Source organism: Stegodyphus dumicola, chromosome 3 (assembly GCF_044657685.1).
Source record: "Stegodyphus dumicola isolate Sdum_Otavi_A_Nest chromosome 3, ASM4465768v1".
In the NCBI taxonomy this organism is placed as follows: domain Eukaryota; kingdom Metazoa; phylum Arthropoda; class Arachnida; order Araneae; family Eresidae; genus Stegodyphus; species Stegodyphus dumicola.
In genome coordinates this window covers 60,952,399-60,965,493 of record NC_140770.1, presented here as the reverse complement: position 1 = coordinate 60,965,493, position 13,095 = coordinate 60,952,399, and the positions used below count along the sequence as shown (strand labels likewise).

Genomic DNA, 13,095 nt, shown 5'->3' with positions numbered 1-13,095 from the left:
CTTCTTCTTCCCCTTGTTAGAATAGTTATGATTTCGAAAGCCTAAATTTAACCTTACTTTAATTTAAGCATTATTGGGTACGTAATTTTGGAGAATCTAAAAGAATAGTGATCTGCCATTTTAAGTGAATAAAGATATAGAGTTTTTAAAAGAAAATGAAATTCTTTGTGTCTTCAATTCGGCTGCCTTCCACTTCGGAACGACCACACCGGGACTCTGATATGACCAGATTGCTAAGCTTCATCATTTCCAATGTCCATTTGCTGCAAATATCACACACATATATACATAAGGAAGCATTTTCGTTACCGTTTGCAAAACTAGTTATTTGTTTTCCTAGCTCACCTCTTTATTTGTTCCTTTAACTGTTTACTTTCATCCGTCCATCTTTTATACTCTCCTGCTAACTCTGTAATCAACATAGACGCTCTAGACATTTTTCTTCGACACACAGCAGCCTCTTCCGCCAGTTTCTAGAACAAATTCAACACCATTATAAGAAGGCCTCCGAATAGAAAGAAATTCGAAAATTGGTTTTGAAAAGATTTTCTTATAACTATCTTGCATTTACCAACGATATTGAATCAACGTCACATGTTTAAAATAGAGCTAAGTAAAATGTTCTTATCTCGTAGGGAAGATTTTGGATTATGAACATTAAAAAGTGAGATGTTCAGATATAAAAATGTAGCGTTAGAATAAAATGCATTAATGCATTCTATGACAATATTTATGCATAAGACCTAGATCTTATTTAGGTTAAAATTGTCTTCAAATTTTAAAAAGGAACTTGGGTTTCTAAAAAAAACCCCTTCTTTCTTTTAAAAAGAAAGCGGGAATGCAAAAGAAATATTTTCTTCATACCTCTTTGTTCGCAATCGCATTCTCATATTGAGCTTTGACTTCTTTCAATTCATTTTCTTTGTCTTCCAAGTCCTGTTCCACGGCTTTCAATTCCTTCATAGCTACAGCTAATCTGGCCTCTTGAACAGCTAAATTATGCTAATTGCAAAAAATACAAATTAAAACAACTACTGCAGTTATAACGAATGATACAAAACCTAAGCTATTTTATTCTCTTCACCAATGGTGAGCAAATAAATATTTGATTGTACATTCAAAAAATCGTAAAACTAAATAAAGAAATAAAGAAAAATAAAATAAAGGAAAATCTGAAAGGATTCCTTGTTTTCGGACTCACTTCTGCTAACATAATTTTCTTGTCCTGTTAACTTCGTTATAAAACATCAGTTTCTTCACTCTTACGCCACATAAATTTCAACAGTAAAGTCACAAAATTTTAAAAGCAGTATATTTTTAGAATTCCCGGTGTAGTGCTAAATGCTGTCATATGTTTTTCCATTTTTGTCAGTTTTCTCCAAGATGACCTGCAAAATGTTTTATCTTTTTAAATACGTTACTAAGCGTCATTTGCATTGCACTTACGCCGCATAAAATATGTATGGAAAATCTCAAATTTTTTTAAAACGGCATATGTGCAGAATTCGTGATAGAGTATTAAGCGTTTCCATTAGTTCTTTGAGTCTTTTCTTAGTTCATCATATCAATATCCAGTATTCTTAGTAAGATGACTTACACAATTCGTTTGGTCCCTTTAATTTTAATTTTATTTATTAAACATGACTTTCTTCGCATGTCACATTCAAACAAATTCAACAACAAAATCACGAAATGCTTAAAAACAACATATCTTTAGAATTCCCAATAGAGTGTTAAGTGTTGTGACATATTCGTTTTATAGTAGCTATATTATTTCTTTAAAAATAATACATTGCTATACCATTTGGTTGCAACAATTTGAAGATTCACTACGAAAGAAAAGGCTAATAGCACCCCTGATGCTAAAAATCTACTTTAAAAGGGGGGGGGAATCAGCAAATAGTAAACTAATGAATTAGCTAAAAGTAGACTCTATAAAGAATATTTGACTGTTGTAATTATATTTAAATTTCAGAAACTCCTTCATAAAAATTATCAAAGTATCTTAAATAGGGATCCATTAGTTCTAGATTTATTAATTCTATAAGAGTTGAAGCTGTTTTGAGTGACGGATATTTTTCAGTTGATCGATTACATTTTAGCTATATATTTCAATATATGTTTTAGACCTTTAGAGGATATATGTTTTAGATACGTTTCGCTCAGTTCGTTTCTTGTATAAAGAAATTCATCAGCACTACTCATTCGAAGATAAATTAAAAGAAATATCATTATTTTTCTTCTTCTGAAGTCCTACTTCCAGCCTATTAGTTCTCCCCCCCCCGAAAAAAAGCCAGCCGTAATTTTAAAGGATTAATAAGGTATAAATGAAATGATTTTTTTTATTAAAATTAGTTCTGTCTGCTTGCAAAATTGTTTTGGGGGGAAAATATTATAAATTAACAATCCTTTTTGCAATCAGAATAATTTATGGCGTCGAACCACACTATAGGAATCACCTGATTATAAAAAAGAAAGAATTTTTCATCCTTTCTAGTTTTTCTATTTACACTTAACATAATTTTTATACTGCTAAAAGGTATTTTCTATTTCCTTTCTGTGTCCCTTCGTTGGTGTAACGAGAAACGCTCCCGAAGCTTTCGGTAGGTCCAGAGTTCAAACCCCAGCGACCGTCAATGCGAATTTCTTCCGTTAGTTTCTTGACATCGAGAAGTTCTAAAAATGTCTCTAACAGCTATAACGAATTTCCAAACATATGGAAATCAGAAGGAAGAAATTTTACAGATATCTTCGGTTTTTTTTTTTTTTTTTTTTTTTTGTACTCTTTATGTTTTTTCCCGGAATATCTGCAAGTTTTAACTGGAAAATTACTAACCTTTAGATTTACACATATCTAAGATTTTTAGGGTAGCAAAAAACATTTTACGTCACTATTACCCCCTTATAGCTTTCTCCATCTTAAAAAAAATATCCGTTTGAGATAGGCAAGTCCCGATTTGAAATATACAGTCACACAACCAACATATCTTAGCAGATCATATTTTTCAGAAAAGTTATTATTTAAAATTATAATGTGTGTTTTATAATGAAATACGTGTTTTAAGAAAAGGATCCAAATCATGAATTTTATATTACGTAATTTTCCATGTAAAAATTAGTAACGTATGGAGAAGCTTAAAAAGGACAAAACGCACATTAAGTAGTTGCACGTAAAAACAACTGAAACTGGCTTTTATAGTTATGTAAAAAAAATTGGAATTATTTTACCCTTCATTTGATTAAATGTGAAAACACTAATAAGGTTTTTGTAATTTTTCAGTCTTTTGCTCATAATTTATGACATTTTGTACACAACTACACATTTCAGAATGAACTGGCATTCATGGACCGTTTTAGTTACAAGTTGTTCTTTAACATGTCATATACTACCATTATCTAATAAAACTAGGCGTCAAGTAATAATAAATATTCTGATTTTAATCTGTGTTAGTTAAGTAGTCAAAACTTATGATAAATCTTCAATGAAAAACGTGATAAAAATTTATTAATTTTTATAATCATTATCTCTAATCACCTTCACACTCTGTACCAGATTTTCGGGAATGCATGTTATTTTCATAATGTTTCATTTTAAAACAGAAAATTCATCATCCTAAATACATTCCCAAATGTTAGTTTATAGTATTTCACTTAACAAAAGGCATTCAGTAGCCATGTAGTACGAATACAATTACAATTTTACTTATAATTAATAGGATTCTGGATTTTAAAAATAGGGGCACTTTCGCTTAACACTTAAAATAATACATCTCAGCTATCAAGGAATTATGCGCCCTTAACATTTAAAGAAGATATTTAGCCATATCAAACAAAAGTATGTCAACAAAATGATGTTATATACAGAGAGCATATGCATTTCTAAAAGAGTTATATCCTCTTAATATTGCGACAAATCAAATGCAAATACCTTCAGAGGTAAAACTTCTTTGTTGATTCCAAAGAAGAAGGCCATGGATTTTGTCCAAGATAATAAACCAGCTACATCACCGCATACTCTTTTTGCTGTTTCCATGTTGTAGTCCTTCATGCTTAGATACGGTTCTAATAATTCCACTACTTCATCATTAATAGTATCTTTAGGAAAGTTTTGCAGCGCTGGCAAAAATCCGGTTGTTGACATAAACTGGAAGAAAAGAAAAGAAAGTTGAAAAGCAAAATATAACAATAGATAATTTCAGTGGTTTTTCATGTATTTTACCTACAACACTATAATTGCTTGTATTATTCTTATCTCACAAGTAGCAAATATACATTATAAATGGTCAGTCGCGACCCTTCACCAAGCTTCGAAACTGAATGCCGGATAAAATGAAAACACTTAAAAATCTAGATGTTCCGTTTTGGGATTCTATTTTTTGTTTCATAAACTACAACTTACAAATTAATAAGTCGAATAAATTTGAAGGTTTTAAAGTCAGAAACTACATACTGAAAAACAGTCATACTGAAAAAAATTTTTAATTAAGAGAGATAAAAATTCGCGCCATCTGCATCTGTCCTTTGCCACCGGCAACAGGCTTACAAAGCTTTAGACCTAAAGCATTTAAAGGATTACATATATTTCGATTCCATTAAGGGTACTGATTATAAGCAATTATGTTATTATATTATGGGACACTTTCGAGTAAGCTTGTAGAGTTGCGCGCCTCCAACCTGCACGCAACCAAGAGGTGACTGTTGAAACTGGAAAATAGACAGAGTCTTGCTAAGGGTTTAAGTCCCCTTTTATTCAACTTAAGAAATTACAATTGCGTGCTTTTGACGCTCACAAACTACGCCGACCCGGCTGTAAAATAAAAATAAGAACCTGAAAATAAATAATAACAAGACTCTAACTACGAGGCTCTCTAAACGTAACTAACCTCACCGCGTTTTACAATACCGCTGCTAATTCAGCTAACTTTGAATATCACGTTGAACAATTAACAATTCTCCGAGGCAAGCACACAGGCCGAAACGCGGGGTTCTTCAATTTCTGGCTAGCTACCTCCGCGCTCGTGAAGTAAGAACAGCACATCTCGAACTCGTTTCCTTTCTATTTAACTCAGAATACTTCGGCTGATAATTTGAATCCTTGCGCATTCTACTAAAATTTACATACTCTGGCATTGGCAGTTCCAGGGGAAAGTAAGGCTTGACAGGAAAGATAGTTTAAACTTAAAATAAATGTTAGTTAAAATAAATATAAACCCTACAAGCTCTTAAGACCTTTAAAGCTGACGCGGCACTTGATGTTAAAGATCATAACTTCAGGTATAAACTAAAACTTTTCCTCGAAAGTTAACGTTAGCTCTTCATGTCGTTTAATTCGGGTTTGCTTACCTAACTTTCAGAGGTCGTTTTTACTCCGGAGTCCATAATCCACCGCTTTCTTTCTGTTAAGATTTCGTGCGATTTATAGTTGTTAGAAAAATGACAGTCAAATCAGCAGCAAAAGTAACAGTTTCATTATCGAATTTATTGGGAAATGGTTCTGTAATTTGACGAAAACATTCATAACGATAATATAGAGGAAATGCATTGTGATTTCCTATTCTTATGAGGTTGGAAATTATATATAGAAGAAGAAGCAGTTGACATAACGATTGCTTTCTTCTCCTCAGGGTCAATGAGAGAATATGATATATCTTTTATCAAACAATATAGCTCAGAAAACAAGGAGAGGATATGATATATCTTTTATAAAACCTTAATTGCGTCGTCAGTGAGAGTGTGGGTGAAGGCGATGTTACTGAAGTTTGCAATTTTGCCAATAGTGCCAAGGAAAAAAGGGGGGAGGAATTCCTTTCTATTAGCCATCGAATGTTTGACGTGATATCAGCAAATCTGTTAATAAAATGTTGGATGCAACATAATGTATGGTCTCACACACTTTTTCGTTCCGTTCTCTTTGTCTAACAGTATTCGTATGTATATCGTAGCGTATTTATCTTAACACTGCTTCTAGAAATGCTAGAACTATATTCGAAGACAGACGTATACACTTTCTACTACATTCAGTGTTCTCCGCTTTGGTTGACCTCTAGTATCATAATAGAATTTTTATATACATCTTGGTCACGAAAATCCTTATGCAGCTTTTATTTTCGCAATCGTTGGTCGTATTTATAAAAATTCCGAAAACCAAATTTTATGCGGCCATCCGGTCTAAGTAATTATATTCAGTAAAATTTATACTTTGCTAAAAAAATAAGACCTTAATAGTCTTTCGTGTTCATATTTATTAAAATATAGGGAATGCAACTGAAAATTTAACTTTCCTTATAGAAAGGAAAAATTTTCTTGATTTTGCAAATTCAGTTACCTTTGTCCTAAAACGTTAAATGCATTTAAGAAAATAATATCTGTCTGTGTTATCTGACTTGAAAATAAATGTTAATGCCTATGACTAAATATGAATTTACTATAAACAATTCATAACAGCTGTATTGATATTATGGTTATTTATAAATTAAATAACTAATTTATATGACAGGTGGTGAGTTTACGCTTTCTAATGATCGTTTTTCTTTCTACATTCTTAGTAAATTAATTTTTGTTATAGTAAAAATAGTAATACAGCACGACCATAAATACTATTTATAAATCAAGAATGAGCTCCTTGGAGATGCTTTCGGAATGAAACAGCTAGTGCTGCCATCTTAAGTTAAAAAACACAAACAAATCGTGTTGATATAATGCTACATCAGACGATATTTTTTAAATCTGTCCTTTAGAAAGACGTAAGAAATTACATAATACTCACTAGAAGAATTCAAGAAAAATTGCATTATTCTATGTTGGTAAAATTTTTTAGGCTAGTATATAATTTTGTATGGGAAATTGCAGATTGGGAGCTATTAAAGACGTAAGGGTACTATTCGGTTTCGAGGGCCGTAATAAATCGCCAAACTATTGTTGATGCCAATGCTGGCAAATATAATTACGGCAACTCTAATAATTGCGGCAAGAAAGGAAGTATAATAGTAAATAACTATTTAAGATTGATGTTTTAATTTAGATGAAAGGTTAATTTAATATAATACTTTTTTATTATTATAATTTATATGAAAAAGGCTAAACATGACTGTATGGAAGCATAAGAGTAAATAACTATTTCAAATCATTATTATAATTTACATAAAAATTGCTAAACATAACTGAATGGATGCCTGCATCGCTATTTCACTACCGACTTATCGCTAAAGCATAATTTCATCTCGTTGGTTGTTCAAACGTAATTTTCTAGAATGAATGATACCTTTTCTTTGAAAATATTCTCGGTAAAGTGCAGAATCACTCACTTATTTGTTTGCCGCTTTTTACAAGGGTAAAAACAATTGGATTTTTTTCCATTTTCTTTTACTTTTTAAGTGAAAATAGGTAGATGTGTACATAGATGAAGTAAAGGGCGTGCGCCGCGCCATTTTTGTGCAATTCTAGGATTTTTTTTAAGTGAAAATAGGTCGATATGCACATGGATACCGAGTACGTGCAATTCTTAAAACCGCGTCAAGAAGTGGGTGATTCTGCACTTTACCCAAAATTCTATTGCAGACTTTTCGTCATGGGCAGTTCCCAAATTGTTAAATCCATAGGATATCAAAAAAGGATTTAAAAATTAAACTAGTATTTCTATGGCGTCAATTAAGAAATACAGAACTATCTAAACTTGCGCAATCTGAAATCTGCGCGTACGCTAGATTTGGCGCGCTGTTAAAAGTGGGTGCGTTTGCTAGATTTGGCGCTTTTGCGCATACATTTTCGCTGCAATTTTTTACGGCCCTCAAAACGGAATAGTACCAGACGTAATAAGAGAAATGCAAAACAAGTTAAATTGATGAACTATGTTTTTAAATCTATAATAAAAGTAACAGTGCACTAAGAGTTGAGAAAACGTTAGTTAAAAACACAACACAACAACAAAAGAAAACCAGATATAACATGATTTTGAAAGCATTTCAAAACTGCATATGCAATATGTAAAGCATACGCAATATGTATTGAATCTAATGGTACTTGCTCATGGCTCAGTAGCAGCAAGTTGCAATTCTGTGAATAAATAACGTATGAAAAATTACATTAATATAATTAATAGAATAGACTGCCACTGCAATCTGGACCGTTACTCCTTTATTACCTCTATAGATGCGATTTTCTTGCCCCTTCAGCACAAACAGCCAACTGCTGCTTCAGATTTCATTATTATTTTTCGGAATCCTTTAGCAGTGATTGGCATTGCCCGAAGATCCTTCAGAATCCAAAATTTCCATAAAACGGATGGTGTAAAATAGGCGTTTTGATAAAAGTAATATATTAAGCAATATAAAATTAATTATACTAATAATATAAAATAATAGTTGAGAAAACTGATATGATAAATATTAATAAATTCTGATCTTTCAAATTTAACGTCAGTGTGAAAGGCGAACACTAAAACTAGTTTCTTGCGAATGCTTATGGGTTTTATAACACTGCTGCGTGGCGTTGAAAATATTTGCATGTATGCTACGGATCTTTCATAACAATATGCTCTCTAATGGTGATATTTGGAATGAATTTGTTTTCTTTTCTGCCAGACATCTTTCCCATACCTTTAGTATAAATACACAAAGTTTCATATTTTCCTAATTACTGGCTATGGCTGTAGGGAACGAGGGAATAGTCGAACTTTGCTCATAGGGATATTGTAGGTGAAAAGCTGCACACTTTAGAGTTGATAGAGTTGCTCATAGGGATATTGTAGGTGAAAAGCTGCACACTTTAGAGTTGATAGAGTTGCTCATAGGGATATTGTAGGTGAAAAGCTGCACACTTTAGAGTTGATAGAGTTGCTCATAGGGATATTGTAGGTGAAAAGCTGCACACTTTAGAGTTGATAGAGTTGCTCATAGGGATATTGTAGGTGAAAAGCTGCACACTTTAGAGTTGATAGAGTTGCTCATAGGGATATTGTAGGTGAAAAGCTGCACACTTTAGAGTTGATAGAGTTGCTCATAGGGATATTGTAGGTGAAAAGCTGCACACTTTAGAGTTGATAGAGTTGCTCATAGGGATATTGTAGGTGAAAAGCTGCACACTTTAGAGTTGATAGAGTTGCTCATAGGGATATTGTAGGTGAAAAGCTGCACACTTTAGAGTTGATAGAGTTGCTCATAGGGATATTGTAGGTGAAAAGCTGCACACTTTAGAGTTGATAGAGTTGCTCATAGGGATATTGTAGGTGAAAAGCTGCACACTTTAGAGTTGATAGAGTTGCTCATAGGGATATTGTAGGTGAAAAGCTGCACACTTTAGAGTTGATAGAGTTGCTCATAGGGATATTGTAGGTGAAAAGCTGCACACTTTAGAGTTGATAGAGTTGCTCATAGGGATATTGTAGGTGAAAAGCTGCACACTTTAGAGTTGATAGAGTTGCTCATAGGGATATTGTAGGTGAAAAGCTGCACACTTTAGAGTTGATAGAGTTAAGATCTGAAATATCTCAATTAAAAGAGATATAAAAATAAAACGAGCTTTATAATAACATGTCATATTATGAAAACATGAAATCTATATTATACTATTAGAAAAGAACAATAACCTTCAAGGATTCCTCCCAAGAGGGCTTTATAAATTTTCTCATCGGATCGACTTGCACAGTTTGCAGACGTTTTTGAAAGAGGATCATCACACAATCCATGATATACATTATGAGGGCTGGTGGACGACCTAGCTTTCGTACAGTGGCTATAAAAATGCAAATAAGATATTGTTAGCAACAAAATGCAAATAAGATACTGACTTTAGTAGATTAAATCTACTACAGACAAGCACAACATTTAATTTAAGATTTGCAAAATTACCCTTTATTATTTTAAGTTATAATAACATTTAAATTTCACAAAGGCGAAACAAAGCTAAGACTAGCAAGCATTTTGAAAAACTATCGATTTGGGAAGGCAATTAAACATTTGTTTCTCATTTTCAAAAACAGCAAATTAAAAAAAAAAAAAAAAAAAAAATTCTTAAAAGTGTGCCGTTCTTTTTTTTTTCCGCTTGAAAAAGAGGGATCTGTATCCACTCACCCTCAAAATAGTTTAAATTTTAAGCTGTCATGTTTCTTTTACACTTATGTTAGCATAAACAAAATTTTAATATTTCTTCAAACTGAATGAAATTCTATAAACTTAAAATCACATAAAAGTCATAAAATAAAATGGAGCAAGTGAACCAAAGAATAGATTTTTTTTTGCACTGTAAAACAGTACAAAATGGATATTCACTTTTAACTCATTTGAACAAAAAGCTAAAAGACAATTGAATGATAAGGTGTATTTAATTATGGCAAAGCACACGAGGGCTATCTGCCTAAGGGGAGGGATGCCTTTCGTGGAGGACTTTCTAAGGGAAACTAGCTCGTATACACGTTACACATGGGGAAAACCACGAAAACGCCCATGCAGCCAGCCCGTTCGCGGGATTCGAACCTCGGACCGAACTACCAGTGTTCAGCGACTTTACCGCTCGGCCGCTGGTGGGCCTATTGAATGATAAGACACCTATTATAGGTAAGAAGTTTTCATCTTGAAAGTGTGTTGTTTTGAACTGTATTGGGACTAAACCGGTAAGAATTCGTTCCAGAAGGTTCTCCAACCGTCCATGGTATATCGCCAATTTTTCGTCAAATGGGCGATTTCTTGCCAAATGTGGCGACCCTGCTCTCCTTTGCATTTTATGGCAACCCTAAAACTGCTTTGCGGGTAAGCTATCTTACCGCGCCTGTACATTTCGTAACAATATTTTTAAATAAAAGTTTGTTATGACATGATAAAAACAGGTAATTTGTGATTGTAAACCTACATGATATTTTTCCTCTAATTTTTCAATTACATACTTCCAAATACACCTATGAATATAGTATAAATACTTTTAAAAATTTTCAACTTGGGAAAAAACATTAAATTTTATGTTATTGATGCTTGATCAGAAAGGAATTTTTAAGTCCCCTCAAGCTTAAAAAAATATTTATTGGAATTTATAACCGTCAAAACTGTAAGGGTACTTCTTTATATATTATGTATATTATCTTATATATATATATATATCCGGTACTCTTAACTTCTGGATGTAGACATGGCTGGGAGGATAAGGCAGGAATAAGACGTTGACAAAACCAATTTAGGCGAATCACCATCTTTATTTTTACACATCAAAATATATTTATTTGACAGATAAATTACGTTTCGATCATAGTTCGTCATTTCAGGCAAGGAAACATTTGCATGGCAGAAGTCAGGAAAAAAGGGAAGCGTGACTCAATATTTATACTTCGCAGGAGTACAGACGATTCTAAGCTATGATTGGTCTATATTAGTTTTAATTAACTTTTTCAAGCAGCGTTATATAATTTGGAATGATCTCGAATTTGGGAGAACAGATGAATTTAGGGGGAGGGCACCAAATTTAGAATGTTAATATGGTATGGTATATTTAATTATAGCAAAGCACACTAGGGCTATCTGCCTAAGGGGAGGAATGCCTTCGTGGAGGACTTTCTAATGAATGTTAATATGGAGATCGCCAATTATTTTTTAAAACAGCCATCGTATTTTGTTTATGGTACTTCTATATACATTAATTTAATATTCAGTCGAATATTTTGCCAGTACGGTACTACTGGAAAATATTTGACTTCGAATATTTATCTGGGATATCAATATTTAAAACGTTTCATAAAAATTTTAGCATTTTTATTCCCATCTGAAATAAAAATTGAATAATAAAGTACACCATAATTGCCTAAAGTATAATTATTTACCAATGTGTGTAGGTTGGATAGTATTAAGAGCTGCCTCTGCGTCTTGGAGAGCTGGCCTGGCAGCTTCTAGCTTCTCCTCGGCAATCGCTTTGTCTACCTGTATTTCTTTCACTATCTCTTGAGCAGCGTTTTTGGCTTTTTCTACGCTGTCTCGCACAACTTCTGCGGCATCTGCTCTCACAGACACTTCTGCCAGTACCTATAGATGCATATTCAAAACAGTTATTTCAATTTAAGAAAATTCTCTTTTTTTCAGATGAGATTAAAAAAGTCGTTTGACACAGGCATATTTTATAGATGATCAACACGTATTTTAGCCTGTTGTAAAAAATTCTACTTCTGTTGAATATTTTTTCCTAGCCCTAACGATTGCTCATAATTTAATGATTGTTCAAAAATATTCATCATCACTGCTTTGAAAGATATTGTCTATCTTTGTAGATTATGTAATATTTTTAAAACAATAAATAAACAAATTTTATTACATAAGATCTGGTTTTATATATATATTTAAATTGCTACATCTTAAAGCATTTACTACATCTTTAAGCATATGTTTCTTCCATTAATCTCTGACTTAAAAATGTTACTGAAAAGGCATAATTCTAGAGTAATTTACTTTTTTTTTATATGCCACTTTTTCCCACAAAAACATATGTAATATACTTTTATTGTTAAATCTTTCAGTTCAAAATTTATGTATCTCATAAAATTACAACTGAAAACTGTATTACAAACATATCTTATTACAAAATGAAGATAATATTTTACCTGTTCTGCTGTTTTGGAAGCTAGTTCAAGTTCCTCTTCCATTGTTGCAAGAGTCTCCTTCATTCGTTCGACCAGAAGAGATGCTTCTTCTAGCTTCGAAATTCCACTTTCCATGCGAGTACATGTGTTCCCGATCTCTATATTTTTCTCTTCGTATATTTTTTTATATCCATTGATGAAAGATAAGAACGATTTAGGCGTGACATGTGCAGGGCGGCGAAATCTGAACAAAATGGAAAGGTACGTTTAGCGAATTAGAAGCCATTAACCATTTATTACATTTTTTATCTACTACTATTATTCCCGAGTACAAGGAAAGGTTCAAAATCTAATCACTGCAAAATATAGAATGCGATGACATTATTTTGAGGAATGTTTCATCTTTTTTTTAGAATCACTAATTTTCATTTCTGGTTAGGTTTAATTTACATTTTCCCATTACTAACTTTTTATGAAGCTAATAAAATGACATATTTTTCTGTATTTAAATTGATCCATTCATTTCGATATTTAGTGGATTCATT

General features: G+C 32.5%; 1 protein-coding gene across 1 annotated transcript in view; it reads right to left on the bottom strand.

The window, feature by feature from the left end:
* Dhc1 (dynein axonemal heavy chain 1) overlaps nucleotides 1-13,095 on the bottom strand; it is a 402,656-nt gene that overhangs the window by 139,229 nt on the left and 250,332 nt on the right. The window contains exons 56-61 of the mRNA XM_085812430.1: nucleotides 12,572-12,794; nucleotides 11,801-11,999; nucleotides 9,584-9,729; nucleotides 3,929-4,144; nucleotides 865-1,002; nucleotides 346-473 (exon numbers count right to left, since the gene is read on the bottom strand). Of these exons, the coding sequence (XP_085668556.1) occupies nucleotides 346-473; nucleotides 865-1,002; nucleotides 3,929-4,144; nucleotides 9,584-9,729; nucleotides 11,801-11,999; nucleotides 12,572-12,794 (1,050 nt within the window). The remainder of the gene's footprint in view (nucleotides 1-345; nucleotides 474-864; nucleotides 1,003-3,928; nucleotides 4,145-9,583; nucleotides 9,730-11,800; nucleotides 12,000-12,571; nucleotides 12,795-13,095) is intronic.